Source organism: Danio aesculapii, chromosome 19 (genome assembly GCF_903798145.1).
Source record: "Danio aesculapii chromosome 19, fDanAes4.1, whole genome shotgun sequence".
Taxonomy (NCBI): Eukaryota; Metazoa; Chordata; class Actinopteri; order Cypriniformes; family Danionidae; genus Danio; species Danio aesculapii.
Genome location: NC_079453.1, coordinates 10,546,735 through 10,563,301, shown reverse-complemented (window position 1 = coordinate 10,563,301; position 16,567 = coordinate 10,546,735). Strand labels below are relative to the sequence as shown.

Here is a 16,567-nt window from a genome sequence, read left to right as displayed (position 1 = left end):
AAAATAATCTGTACTGTTAAATGACTTATCGTGATTAATAACATCCAAAAAAAACTTTGTATTAACATAATATGCATGTACAGTGTATATTCATTTGTCGCCACCTACTGGTGGATTTTATGTCATTTACGTATCCATGACAGGCCTAAATTAGCATAAAACAATAAAAGTATGCACCTAATATTATTATTTTTGTCAATTATTTTGAGCAGACTTTCGTTTCAGAAACAAAATAAAACTTTGTATTACCATTATATGGGTTTACAGTGAATATTTATTACGTAGATATAAATTAGGGCTGCACGATACATTTTCGTTTCCTAATTTACATTTTTATTTCAGCATCGATATCGCCATGTGATCATTCGCAATTGTCACACCGCAGGACATGCCATTTTGAGTCTATAGTTTAACACTTGCATGTGTTTTTGAGGCCTGTGACTGTATAATGATTTCATGTATAATGATTGTAACTTTAATAATGATCAATTTTATTTTATTATTTTATTATTCAACACCAAACCTAAATACTGTTAAACTTGGGAAATGATAAAACACTGTTTATTTCAATTGTATTTTTTTCTTTATTGTTTAATCAATGCTTGTAGATCGTTTATTTATATTTTATGCAGATGCACTCCCCTACAGATTCAACCCAATCAATCTAAACTGAATTATTTCCAAATAGAGCTCATCTGGTAAAATTGTATTTATATTGAAATGTATGTCGCAGAATTCCTAAATAATCATGCAGCTCTACTACAAATCATAATAAAGTGCATAAATATAGATTTAATATACAAACTATTTGTACATATTTATATAAATTCTTTATTAAATATAAAATATTTCAAAGACAAATGAGCAATTCCGTGCAAATGTCAACCTTGCCATGAAAGAAATTAAGTTTTCACCAAAATAGCCAAACCATTTGTAAGTTGTTTGTGTAGGCTACTATTTTACAGTGCTGTACAAATACATTGTTTTCTCTAGGATTTTTTCCAGCTGTGGCGGCAGGTCTTTTTTACACAGATCTACTGCCTACCTGTGGCGTTATTTCAATTACAAATGTCGTAAGCACAGTATTACGAGTCGAGATCACATTCATGTAATAGCCTACAGCATGCGAATCCGATTTCCTCTGTTAGTGCACAAAGCTTCTTGTGCCCCTCAAATACGCGCTGCTCAAGCGCAGACAGTGTTGCCAGATTGGGCGGTTTTGAATAAATTTTTGCGGGTAAAAAGTGACATAGGTGGGTAGTGAAAATTTGGGCGGTTTTGCAACGGTGTTCCCGCCAGCACCGGTCTGGCCTCCTAAACCTGTTTTGATCTCCCAAAGAGATGCCATAGCCACCGTTCTTCGCATACATGTGCTTAGAACAGTGTATAAACGCTTGTGATCTCGACAGCTTTTGGGCTGGAAACAGTCAGCATGATCTGGCAACACTGAGCGCAGATCTTCTTGTGCGCTCTCAAATAAACGCTGCTGAAGTGTGATTTAGTGCGTTTATGTAACGAGTATATCTCCAACATTTATTAGATTTGCTAGGAATATTTATGAATGTCCCCAATAGACCTACAGAGCGGTATTAACGCGTCCTGAAGTAAAGTGAAACAGCTATACGTCGTGTTTGCTGGCCTCACGCAAACACTACTCTAAAAAGTACAAATTCTCAAAAAAAAACTTGAGTACAGTACCGTGAGTAATTGTAATTCGTTACCACCTCTGGTAAACGGGGCTGCTTTTATTAAAAACTGCTTTTATTCTAGCCAAAATAAAACAAACACGACTTTCGCCAGAAGAAACAATATTATAGAAAACAGTGTGAAAACTTCCTTGCTCTGTTAAACATCATTTGGGAAATATTTGAAAAAAAAAAAATTCACAGGAGGGCTAATAATTTTGACTTCAACTGTACATGCATTTGTAGATTCTATATTATAATACGACGTAATGCATATTTGTTCATTTAAACAAATCATTCTGTGCTACTCACCACAAACTTCTCCGAGTGCTGCTCCACATGTTTGTATGTGGGGACTGAAATGGGGACGGCCTGTTTGTCGCTGTAGTCGTAATTGGGCTGAACTGCACCTTCTTCGCTGGTGTCAAGTCCGTCTGCTTCTTGCGCCGGGATTGACAGCACGGTCAGCACCAGCTCCCTCTCTCCAGCCCGGATCAGATCCACCACCTGCTTGTGTGTCGCCCCCTCCACGCTCACGCCATTCCTGCAGGACACACCAGGAAAAAAAATGGGTCACGTTATAGGATGACTTCGGGCGTTTGAAATGCATCTCTTATGCACATCCCAGCGGACCAAAAATGCATTAAAGGGCAGCTATGATGAAAATCAACCTTTGTAAGCTGTTTGGACAGAACTGTGTGAAGGTACAGTGTGTTCACTGTCAAATTGGATTGATAGAAACCCAAGAAGCCTCTTTTCTAAAATTTCCTGATGATAAAATAGGACCCAAATCTTAGTGATTTTAAGGCCCACCATAACGTGACGTAGGAGTGCGGTTTTCCCCACTGTTACGTTTCACATATGATTTGTTGTGTTTTGCCATTTGTTTTCTGTTTTGCGTTCTCTTCTCTCTCTTCCGCTGGGTATCTTGTCCTGTTTTAGGTGTGCGACCATTGGTCGAAAAAGCTGTCAATCACCATCATGACGCAATCGCCGCACCAATCAGGAGCTGGTCCGCCAAGTATAAAAGGCATGCGCTTGCGCTGTTCCCCAGGAGCGCTTGGCTCACCGCCAAACTCCTCACTTGTATCGTCCAAACTGTTCATTTGTGTTTGTATAGTTTGGTTGCTGTATTGTCTAGTTTCTCTTGATTAAGTGTTCGATTTATTAGATAAGCTTTTGCAGCTCAATTTAGTATCTAAAACTTCCACATTTTAGAATACAGTCAATATATTTAGATATAAATCAGCTTACAGGATTGGACCACTCCAAAAAGATGGCTTAATTTAAACATTTATATGTTTAGTGCACTCAAAACTGAAAATTGTCCACTTGTTCCAAACCTGTTTTGGTTTCTTTCTTCTGTTGAACCAAAGATGATATTCTGGAAAACGTTGGTAAAAAAACAGCGATTGACTTCCATGTTTGTTCCTATATGGATGTCAATGGCTGCTTTTTCCCCAACATTCCTCAGAAAATATTATTTTGCGTTCAACAGAAGAAAGCAATACATAGACTTTTAGGACCACATAAGTTTGAGTAATGGTGAGGAATTTTTTTTGCATGAACTGTCCCTTTAACTATGATTTGCATGCAAAATGCAATGCAAAACAATGGGGGTTTCTCACTTTAAATCATAAAGAGAGAAGGAAGGAGTCATTCCCTTTTAGGTGTAGTGAACCATAATGCAGTTTGCAGAAATGAAACCCAAACTAGTCAACTAAGCAAAGGGTTACATTTCATTTAGGGAACAACTGGTGTCTTTAAAAAAAAAAAAAAAAAAAAAAAAGAAGTGTATTAACAAACAGGGTTATTCCTGTATAGAAAATTTTGAACCCCCTCCACCATTTGACAAAAGTCAGACAGACAGTCACAGCGACTGACTAAATCTGCACCATATATCACAAAATTATTGTTATCATGATAATAGTATCCGCTTGTTAGGTCTTGACGTGTGGAATACTGTTTCCGGGTCCAAACCACTACTTGTTTGAATTCAGAAAATATTCGTTTATGACCTTTTTTTTGTCCCATCACACATTAAAGTGAATTCTATATAAAGTGATGGTGAACACGGCAGTTTCTGGACTTGCTGCATCACAGACACTGATATCAGCTGACCAATGGCACAGACAGCACACTCTACCTGCCAGTCACTTATCACCTCCATCACTAATTCATAAAGCAGCTGACAGATGGAGAGACTGTAAAAGGGAGGCATATGTCAGAGGTGACAGACCAGCCTTCAATACACTCCAGAATTAATCCATTAATGATTTGATGTTTCAAAAAAGGAGAAGGAACATTAAACATTAAAGACTGTTGCAAAATAATTGACATCCTCAATGGGGGTGGGGGGGGGGCATCTAGAAAAAAACCCAAATAAATCCAGTCTCTCTAGTAACGGTGCGTTTGTTTATATATATGTCATGGATCAAATCATGGATGGTGAAGTGCTGATTCTGAAAAAATGTGGAAGATCCGTTTTAGAATTTATAGTTACAGTTATAGTGATTATAACAGAAGCTGCAAAATTTGTGATAGACAGGGTTCCCACCATAAGCCAAATACCCTGATTTTCACTGACTACAAAGTTGAATTTCCAAGATTCATAAACACAGAATAAACAAAAATTATTTTATATATATATATATATATATATATATATATATATATATATATATATATATATATATATATATATATATATATATATATATATATATTTATTTATTTATTAGGGGTGTGAATCTACACTAGTCTCACAGTTCGGTTCAATTACGATTATCATGCCACTGATTCAGTTCAATTTGATATCTCAGTGCATAGACGATGCTTTCCATCCTCAATTTTAGATTTTACTTCACAACTCAAGAATTCTTGTATTAAAATGTGTAATTTATAAATATGCTTATATTTAGGCCTTTATATTATTTGTAAAACAGTTTTGTCCTTGAATACAAGCAGTCAGATACATGATATTAATAGATCTACGAATTAAAGGCTGTATCTTTAATTTTACCGACTCAAAGAAAACACTCTTTTGAATGTATCAAACAAAACTCAAATACATGCACAGAACAACATGAACATTTATAGCAAATAAACAAACGTAAATATTATCCCACTTGCTTTTTGAGTGTTGTTGAGCGAGTTCTTAAAAGTCTGTGATTGGTCATTGTGTTCACACCCTCAACAGAAAGGGCGGCAGTTGGCTTTAGCGGTCAACGCTGCTCTGGCGCTGTTCACCGATGAATGACGGAGTGAGGAAAACTCGCACAGAAACGCTCGTGTCTGGATCCACAGGTATCGCTGTAACAACCGAGTCAAATAGTGCCGAGCAGTGTAATAGTGTCTCCGTGGTTCTGCAGTAACTTTAGTGTCAGTGAAAAACTGTACTGCAACCTCACAAGTAGTGAATTGTGCAAAGTTGTCTGCTTTTGTTAAATAGTTCGAGCATTTTAATTACTCGCCCTTGTCTCCGTCGCCATTTGAAGCTACCACGACATAGCGAAAATTAGATAAGTGATGCCAGTATGTAATAATTTGTTATGATCTATCACTAAACGTGTGCTTGCGGTGCATTGAAGAAACAATTAATTTTGACACCCCTTATATATATATATATATATATATATATTTGTGCTAAATCCCAAAACAAAGTTGGACTGGAAGTTAGAATAATTTGTCGTATTTAGTCAAGGGACTTGTTAATGTTCTCAATTAGATGATGACATTATTACAACATTAAGACATTAAAAATATATATTCTTTTACACCAATCTAAGTATTTAAATATGTGACTAAATACCAGTTGCAGAAGCAAACACATTAACTAGGAAGCTAAAAAGCTTTTGTATGTATATTTTATTTAATTTTCTTTTCAGTCAGTGGCCATATATGCCTGCACCTAATAAAGGCTACACTAAAAAAAACATTTTGATGAATGGATGGCAAAATGAAAAATTAATTACAAAATAAAATTCAATGTCTTTTAAAATTGCATGATCTTCCAGGAAAAAACCCTGGATAGACTAAACGTGTCGCCAAATCACAAGATGCCAATCATTTGCCCAAATATTAAAATGCTTATATGTATTCTATTCATTGACATTAATAGTACTCACAATATCAAGAGCAACATTCAACAATAATAACTTTTATTATAAGATTGCTGTTCTACTATAGTAAAGCTTTCCCATTTAGGGTACAGCAATAGAAAAAAGAGAGACCACTTTATGGATTAAAAGTATTTTTTCAGGATTTGTTGTGTGTGAGACATTTTTGAATAACTGATATTTAAATTACAGCTGCCTTTTGCCCAATTTAAAAATAGAAAAGTTGTTATTTAGAACTTTTTTTGGCTGAGAATAATCCAAGAAGTTTATATTGATTTATAGACAACACAATACCAGTGTTTACCTTAAGAATAAAAAAAATCTGTAATATGGCTGCATAACCATGATTTCCAATCACAACAATGAAAACATTATATCCATTTGGGATTTTCCAGAAAAAAATGCTCTAAATGAGAAAATATGAATTTGATATTCGAAAGAAAAGTTATCAGACCTTTAAAGAATAAAACAAATTAACATTTTACTCAAACTCATACCTACAAACTCATAAAAAAACATTTCAACTGGTCTCTATGATTCTTTTTCATAGATGCACATTTTTTTTAAACAGAATGTTGATAGCATCTCATTTCTAACAGTTTAAGTATTCGTATTTAATTAAATAAATTGCTTACAAAACAGAAAACACACACATTTAAAAGGTGATTCTAAAATATGTCCTTATGAAGGTAACAAAATGCCTCAGGAGATCAATATTAATAATTTCTGATCCTACAACTGTCGAAGCCAAAATGTGACGCTAATATGTTATACTTTAATCCAGTTCCATATAAAATCAGGTGCTGGATGGCTTGAACATGCTGAATAATGAGTTTGGAACGGGAACAAACTGTTGTGTAACATGACATTCACATGACCAGCTAATGCCTGCAATGACTCCCTCATACTGTCCAAACTTCCTCATTCAGACTGCTGTTTCAAAACAACAGACAAGTTGAACTGTTTATTAACATGCCATATTGATTCTCTCTTCCTTCCCACATGTATTAATGTTTACACGATTGAACCGAGGATTGGGGAGACCTTCAGCATAAACTGTAAAAGGAAAAAACAGCTCAACGCTGATAAATAAACTGAGCTGAGGTTTGTGAACCCCCTCCTTCTTCCTCAAAGGAGTTTCTCAGGAAACCGGCCATGGGCTCATGAATCCTTTTACATATTAGGACCATTTCCAAATTCAGAAAAAGAAAATCCTAAATATTAAATCACAAATGACCAGTGGGTTTTTTAAAGTGGGTCTGACATTTAAAGGTGCCGTATGCAAGTTTTTGACTCTTCTAAAGCATAAAAATACCATAATATGTTTGCAATTATTTAAGAAACATGCTAAGTGAACATACTTGTTTATATGAAAAACAATGCTGAAGTCAGATATGTGCGCTATGTGCTGGAAGGTCTGTCTTTGTTTTGGTAGCTTTAACACACCCACTGCCAGTTTAGTCAATTATATTTCAGTACCCCGGGTTGCCTTTGTGGAAAACAGCATATTTCATTCATTCAGAAAGGCTCTCAGAGTGCTTTGAGACCAAAATGCGACCTCCCGTGGACAGTTGCAGCCTCCGAAATGAGACGCAGATTCAGAGTTCAACATGAGGTAGTTATTAATTAGCAAATAATATAAATATTACGAATGTAAACATTAGGCGAGCAGGTTATATTGTAACCTCATGTCCTAACAAAACACTATGCGAGTAGATACACAGTGATAAGCAATTTTTCGGTTTGCACCAGACAAAACATGAGAGAAATTTAATTACAGCCATTCAAAAGCACAGAATAGTACACTTACTGCACTCCAACGAAATGGTTTATAATCTAAATAATACATATTAAACCTCTTTAACATTATTACATGTAGATGCTGAATCACTGATATGCGTTGGCTTGCAGTAGTATGGCAATAAATGTCTAGTAAAACTGCATTCAATTCAAACACTATTAGCATTTAAGACTGAATTAAGCACATGAGGTGTACCTGAGGTTACCATTGTCAGTTTTCTGTTGTTCAGCTGCAAGAAATAGAAGCCGTTTCTAAAATAAAAATTTCAGGTGTTAGAATAAAAACTCTTTAATATGAAAAATATTTCTTTTATCGTGCGTCATTGCTTTTATTAAGAACGCAACTTAAATCAGCCTTAAATCAGCATTTAGGCTTGCTAGTCAGGGACATTCCTGTTGGTGTTGTCAATCTGGAAACCTGCGTTTGCGTGTGTTTTGAACCAGGAGTGCAATCCCTAACTTAACCACTGGGTGTCAAACTTACATACTGCACCTTTAACACATACCATACATACAATTGACCCTTCGCTAAGCCCCGCCCTCCTTAGTTACTGTTCCTACGCCTGTCAAGCTTTCGTGCCTGCACGTCTTTTTCAATGTGCATGCGCTGGTGTCAGACATTCGGAATATAATTAGTCATTTTTGGCGAACAGGTGAGATATCCGAGAAAGCCAGACAAAAAAGGACAGCAGTATGCATTACAGGAGTATATTCACGACATAATAGGTGTCGTTCATAGAGCGGGGAAAAAAGACAGCTGTGAAACATAACCTGCTTTGTATTTTTGTAGGAAACACAGTTTAGATCTGTTTAGGGTAAGAGGTGTGCGAGTTATTGCCGTCTATCACTGAATGTGTCAGGAATATCAAAACAAAACCAACTTAACTCCGCTCCTTTAGCGCCCCTCACACAGCTTGATCCACGCTGGCATTTCTCCCCTTGGGTTTTTGGTTTTGAAAAGGGTAAAAATTCCACCACCCTGTCCAAACTTTTAGGATAGGTGTCAGATTTGCACAATCCATATGCACAAAAATATGGCCTGCTTCCCTCGCTCGAAAGCTTGACAGAGCCCCTGCGCGTAGCTACGGTTGCTAAGCCACGATTGGTGGGTGGCAGTTTTTGGGTGTGGCTTAGCGAAGGGTCAATTGAAGGCAAAATTATTAGCTTAAAACTTTCTAAATTATTATTATTATTATTATTATTATTATTATTATTAATCATAATTTCTTAATTATGTCAATAAAGAGAAAAAAAAACAACAACACTGGAGGGCTGAATAATTAAAAAAAATCTGTATCTGATCTGTAATCAGCTAGCTCTCCTGCACCTATGTTCAAATGGAGCAGCATTTACAACACAAAGCCATATTTCTCTGCCAAACTACGTAAAATATCACATGATATCGCATGCGGTAACAAGCGGTAGTCAAATCGCAAATAATCAATCTGTGATATTGACATTTTAAACCTAAAAGCACATGCAAATACCTTCTATAATGACGGTTTTGCTAAAAACCTACTTCATAGTTTCAGTCGAGTGTTGGAATTAAGTCCTTCTGTAAAATGATACATCTTCTTATACAGAAAAAAACACGCAATGTATGTAATCAAAGCATTCCAGCGGTGACAAACGCGTTGGATCATTACATACTTTATTATCAGATAAATTATAAGAAGAAGAACTCGGATTAACCATATGTCATTGTGGTCATGTGCTTATTAATCCCGTTGAATCAAATGAAAGCAGTTATATCTTATTTATCCTAGGTTTTTCCTGGTTTCCTTCAGGGCATATTTGTTTTTACTGTGCGACTCAAGAGAGCGCCCTCTGACCTTCAGGGGAAATTTACCGCTGATCACATCACCATACTTTACTCACATGATGTGCAAGACAATCACAGCTTTTGCTAAATCTATTTTTGTCGATATATCACTCATCCCTAATATTTATAGTCTGTATTTTCAAAAGTGAATTGTTTAGCCGACTTCCGGAACATTCAACATGTACCAAAAGATTTTACTGACATTATTGCAGATAAAAATCAAGTTTATATTAGGTGTTGAAATGTTGTTTAAACAATCCTGTTAAAGTAAACCTGACTGGGGCTAAATTAGTAACAACCTTTGTGTCCTTAATAACCCTCTGAATTTCCTTCCTTTCAGGGAGGGGTTCGTGTTTCATGACATTTCCAATGAACGTTACCAACGACAACACTGGATAAATTTAGCTAAAGCATTACTAAATCAGATCGAGGTCTTTGTGAAAAGGTTGGAAAAAAACAATGCATAATAAAAAGCACTATGGTAGAGTCATAAATTCATTTGTAATCCCAGCTGACTCTAGCGTGCAGTATACTAAGAATTTCTGTGTTTACATATACATTTGATCTTATTTAATACACACAAATGACCATCATTTGAGTTCAGTCTGAGAAAAGAGTGAAACCATCAACATCACACCACCAGCATGAGCTATTGACTAAAAGTGACCTTATGAAGCATAACAGCACATCCTGTAGCCCTTGTGAATCTTTTGTTCGACCTCTGATTTTCCCATTAGATAAAGCAGTGACCCTGATACGTCTCATTTTTAACATGCTGATTATGTTACCCGTCACACTTCCAAATGACTCATTATGGCCACCGGCGTGGCTCTGTACATGCATAATGCAGCTTAGGAATTAACATGCAACGCACCTGCAAAATATTCACTGAGACGGAAAAACTTTCTAATAACCATTTTCAGAGGTCACACAAAGTTGCAATGGATTAAATTGTACATTTTACCAGCAGACATATGTATATACTTTTTATTATCTAGTAAAGAAAATGACTAATTAATCAATATTTTAAAATCGAAGATTATTAGAAATTCATGGCTGATTAATAAAATGTCTCATTTAAAAATGATTTACAACCTTGACAAACACACATTTTCAAATATTCTCTGCTGAAGTTTGAGTATATATTAAATATTATGGATTGGTTGAAAAAAACGCTTCTTAGAAATCTTAAAAGCACCATTTATTGTTATCATAATGTAGCATTATATATGTCTGTAAAGAAATAATACAATGTAATAAATATAAAATATATATTTTTAGTCTTCATATAAATTTCCAATTTGATATCATAAAAATTTTAAATCATAATATAATATAATATAATTATGGGTGTTTCCCGGTGTTGGGTTGCAGCTGGAAGGGCATTCGCTGCATAAAACATATGCTGGATAAGTTGGCGGTTCATTCCGCTGTGGTGACCCCTGATTAATAAAGCTACTAAGCCGAAAAGAAAATTAATGAATAAATATAATGAAATAAAATAAAATAATGCACTGAAAATAATATATTTTATTTTAAATCAATGCATATAAAATAAATGATTAACTAAAGAGTCATAAAACAATAAATAGAACCACATACAAATATATATTTTTTTATTATCTGTGACTCTAGACCACAAAATCAGTCATATTGTAACAGGGAAGTGGACGCTGACAACAGGAAGTGCGGATCCAAATGCTTAGGTAGGTTAGGTAAGCAATGGTCAACATAGGAGCAAACAGATACAGCCAATCCAGAATCGCAGTCAATAAGCAGGCAGATGGTCAAAGGCAGGCAGCAGACATGAATAAACAAATAAAACAAAGCAAAGCTCGGTACACGGCAAGTCTGGGCAAGGGGAAAGCGTTGTAATGTTCACTTTAGTTTACAAGACTCAGCAACAGTGTGTGTGTCTGTGCTGTTCAAAGCTTCAGCTGTGAGAGTCTAATCAGTGGGGACTTGGGGCAAGTGTGTGTGTTTGTTGCATGACTGAATCTGTAATCCATTATGAGGCAGGATTGTAGTTCGTGTGAAATGTGAATGTTTTCCAGCGATCTATGGTGGTTAGATCGCTGGTGATCGTGACGCATACAAGTGTCAATTTTTTTAAATTGAGATTTATAAATTTTTATAAAGTTGAATACATCGTCTTTACAAGTTAAGGACAATATTTGGCAGCGACACAACTATTAGAAAATCTGAAATCTAAAAAAAATGATAACAATAACTTCAAAATATCACCTTTTAAGTTGAGTTTTGATATATTTACAGTAGGAGATTTACTAAATATCTTCATGGATGGAATGTGATACCTTTAGGTTACCTAATATTCTAACGACTTTTGACATAAAAGCGAAAAAAAATCTAATTTTGACCCATACAATGTATTTGTGGCAAAAAAATATACCTGTGTAACATAAGGTTTTATGGTCATAATATGATATCGCGATAAAAATATGACATTGCGATATTTTGTTTTTCAGCAATATTTATTGCGATATGAATATAATTTCACCAGATAGCTTGAATAGCTCTATTTAGAAAGAATTTAATAATGTAGACTGATTTGGGATCATTCTGGGTGTAAACCATGCATTAAATATAATAAACATTTTAAAGGCATATATAAATACAATAAATCAAAAAAAATTAAATAAAAAATAAAAAAAAAATCACACGTTTACAGTGTTTTCTGGTTTTCTGGAGAGCAATTAAATAATCCTATGTAAAAACACTCTATAATAAAATCACATGCAAATATGACATCAAAATAATATTAGCCCTATTTAGTACGATTTAATCATTTTTAATTTTCAAATTCGTTCATTAATTTTCCTTTGGCTCAGTCCCTTTATTTACCAGGGGTCGCCACAGCGAATGAACCGGCAATTTTCAAAGAAAATTTTCTGAATTATATTAAGGAGAAAGTCGCCATGTGCGAATATAAAACCAACTTTACCTCAATCTCACTGCTACACACTATACTGGTCACTGAGAAGTGTGGCTGAGCTGATAAATGATATCATATCAAATCGCAATATAATTGATGTCATTAATAATGATAAGCTATGGACATTTTTTACTCGATAATGACATATGCAACAACAGGAATCCAAAATTGTGTTGATATTAGAGATCTGCCACTGTACATCACCCAGTACTGTTTAGGAAGCTCGATTCACCTTCCCATTAGCAGTATTAGTTGTTAAACTGTTGTTTATCCTAATAGGACTATTTTTTACCATTTTTAATTAGGTAAAACATTTATTTTAAAACTATTTCTGCAATTGTTTATTTTTAGAAAATGCAATAAGTATATTTTTGTTTGTGTACTCTATATATTCTGTCAGTTACTTTCAGAATATTATATGTTATATTGCATATCATAAATATACTACAGAAAAACAGACTCTCCAAAGAAATCTGAGTAATCAAGCCCGTAGCCAGCCTGGTGGTTCTTTTTTCTCAAAAAGTGAAGCTTATTGCAGTTATTCACTTAATTTTGTATTTAATTATGAGTTTTAAATACTGCATTTAGTGACATTTTAAGCACAATTTGTAGCTGGATTACCTTGTCGGATGTACTAAAAATATTTCTTAAAGATTAAGAACAAAGAAATATGAAGAAAAAAAATACTTATTTTTAAAATACACATTTATTAATCATATATCATTAGAAAAACTGAAATCTGTTAAAAGTTTTAAATTAAAAAATGTAGCCTTTTGTCTATTATTAGGCAAATAACAACAACACATTCAACTTTCCTCAGTCAGAATTTGACCAATTGAATATAGAACAATTATTTCAATAAATAATAATAAACAATGTAGAGCTTAACAATTGTTTTTTAGCTTCTCGTGTAAACAATACATTTCAAAGTTTATGAATAACAACAATAGCCTAACTAGTATTTTTTTCTATTAGTACTAGTAGTTTTCTCTATATAACAAAAATAAAGTAGGTCAGTAGTGAAAGATGACTTCACTTAAGTCAGATTCCGCAGGTCTTAAAGTTTTTGATAGGTTATTTTCACAATTTATGATGGCTTAGCAGTCAAAATAGGACAAATGAGCTGGTGAGGTGGTCTTTCTACCACCGAACCCCCCCCTGGCTACGGGCCTGGTAATGTGTAAACTGTTTGTGTTAATAAACAATACTTTAAATTGTTATTTAATGAAGCATCTAATCTTTGTGGCTTCAGTCATGGCTGGGATACTTTTGTAATCCTGGAAGCGTTAACTTGTATCAAAATACAGTTGAAGTCAGAATTATTAAACCCCCTGAATTATTAGCTCCCCCTGTTTATATTTTCCCCAATTTCTGTTAAACGGACAGAAGATTTTTTTCAACACACTTCTAAACATAATAGTTTTAATAACTCATTTCTAATAACTGATTTATTTTATATTTACCATGATGACAGTAAATAATATTTTACTAGATATTTTTCAAGACACTTCTATACAGCTTAAAGTGACATTTAAAGGCTTAACTAGGTTAATTAGGTTAACTAGGCAGGTTAGTGTAATTAGACAGGTTATTGTATAACGATGGTTTGTTCTGTAGACTATTGAAAAAATATAGCTTAAAGGGGCTAATAATTTTGACCTTAAAATGTTTTTTAAAAAATTAAAAACTGCTTTTATTCTAGCCGAAACAAAACAAATAAGACTTTCTCCAGAAGAAAAAATATTATCAGACATACTGTGGAAATTTCCTTGCTCTGTTAAACATAAATGGGAAAAATTTTAAAAGGCAAAATAAATTCAAAGGGGGTTTAATAATTCTGATCTCAACTGCTTATTGCGTTTTTGCCATATCGCCCAGCATTACTCAGAAGTCTAATATTTACAAATAAAAAGCATTGATCACTATCATTTTAGGCTAAATCTTTCAAAACCAACAAATCAGATGCACATCCCAGGCAGCATAGCATATTCCTACCCCTCAGATCATGCATAATTTAGGACGTTAACATGTCAAACCCCTCATTTATCAGCAGCATCGATGATAGGAGATCAATAGGACAACATGTGATCATGCAGCTGTCATGTTTCAACAAGTCACCGAAGCCAGACTCTTTTAGATGAGACACATCTAAAGCTCAACGCTCTCTCAACACGAATTATTGAACACCGAATCGATGATCCTGTTGCACAACACGCATTCGGCGTTCGAGAACTCGGCGTTATCTGCTCCGGTCTTACATAATAGCGCTCCGTTTATTGCATTAACCGGGATGTGCTGGCATGCCAAAGCTTAAACAAGTGCTAATGTGTAAAAATAAACGTCCTGTAAACAGAGCGCCTGGAAAACTGTACGTCAAACAGACTGACAGCACAGTACACCTAATTCTCTGGGTTAAAAAGAGAGATTAAGTGGAAAATAAATGACTTACACTTCTAGTATTCTGTCTCCTTTCACGATACCGGCCCGGTCCGCCGCTCCGCCGGGTAACACCGCGCTGACATGCTGGAGAGGAGCGTACAGTTCCCCGTTAATGCTCCGCAGCTGGCCGCCTTCGCTTACTTGTCCGCGGACGTTGAATCCGTATCCCGATTCCGACTTTATTATCCGAACCACACGCGGTCCAGAAGCCACCATGGTCGGGGTTTGGCTCCCGGAACCGAGCATCCCCGAGCCGTTAACGCGAGGCGCGGCGGGGAGCACAGACGGAGGAGCGGGCCGAACGGTCTCATCTCCTTCGATCTCCGCCATCTTTAACTAGGTTTTTTTTACCCTCTCTCCTCCCGTAGGCCTTCAAAACAACAAGCCAGAAATACGCTCGACCCGCCCAACCATCACAAGACTTCTTTCACTTTCTCTGAGTGTGTGCGGTGTCTCTGGAGAGCCAATGTAGAGACTGTCACTTTGTTTTGGTGAATTATGTAACAGGATATCCTGTTGCTAGACAAGACACAATTGAATGACTGAATAAAAGCCGCAATCACCAGCCTAGTGATTTCAGCTAATCATGAAAAAGTGACATGAATGGTAGTTTGGAAAAACTTCTGGCTACATAATATTCGTTTTTTTTTAATTTTACTCAAAATTTGTTAAAAGTTTTGTGTAAATAACACAACCAATTGTTTGTGTTAACTCAATCTTTTATTGGCTATCTTTTAATATTGAAAATTTCTATTTGACATTTATTTTCTACATGTTGGTTAAAAAAGCTCAATGTAAAAAATATTTATACATTTTGACCATAGTCAACTTTCACATTCATATTTTAATTTATTTTTACAATTTGTCTCTCACAATATTTTATGTTGTTTATTGTTTTTGTTTTAATAACCACAAAACACCAATATTGTTATTATGATTATTATACAGTGTGTTATATTACAATGCATTTATGATGCATTTTAAGTTTTATTTATAATATATTCTAAAATATATAATTAACAATATATATATATATATATATATATATATATATATATATATATATATATATATATATATATATACAGTTGAAGTCAGAATTATTAGCCCCCCTGACCCCCTGAATCATTCGCCCCCGTTTATTTTTTCTCCAAAAAAGAAGATTTTTTTCAACACATTTCTAAACATCATAGTTTTAATAACTCATTTCTAATAACTGATTTCTTTTATCTTTGCCATGATGACAGTAAATAATATTTTACTAGATATTTTTCAAGACACTTCTATACAGTTTAAATTGACATTTAAGGTTATTTAGGTTAACTTGGCAAGTTAGGGTAATTAGGCAAGATATTGTATAACGATGGTTTGTTCTGTAGACTATCGAAAAAATATATAGCTTAAAGGGGCTAAAACTTTGACCTTAAAATGTTTTTTTTTTTTAATAAAAACTGCTTTTATTCTAGCCGAAATAAAACAAAGTAAACTTTTTCTAGAAAAAAAAATATTATTAGACATACTGTGAAAATTTCCTTGCTCTGTTAAACATCGTTTGGGAAATATTTTAAAAAGAAAAAAATTAAAAGGGGGTTTAATAATTCTGACTTTAACTGTACATAGCCTATTCATTAAATATGTAACATATTTATTAATGTATTAATGTATTCACTTATTTTACGTTATTTTTACATTTAAACTTCGACATTGTTTCTATCTATATACTGTATGTTTTGATGAGTTTTCACCCAAG

General features: G+C 34.4%; 1 protein-coding gene across 1 annotated transcript in view; it reads right to left on the bottom strand.

Moving 5' to 3' along the window:
• Window positions 1–15,285, bottom strand: part of snx27a (sorting nexin 27a) — a 38,746-nt gene extending 23,461 nt beyond the window's left edge. Inside the window, exons 1-2 of the mRNA XM_056479370.1 lie at window positions 14,828–15,285; window positions 1,998–2,229 (exon numbers count right to left, since the gene is read on the bottom strand). Coding sequence (XP_056335345.1) covers window positions 1,998–2,229; window positions 14,828–15,147 — 552 coding nt within the window. The 5' untranslated portion in view covers window positions 15,148–15,285. The remainder of the gene's footprint in view (window positions 1–1,997; window positions 2,230–14,827) is intronic.
• Window positions 15,286–16,567: the final 1,282 nt, after the last annotated feature.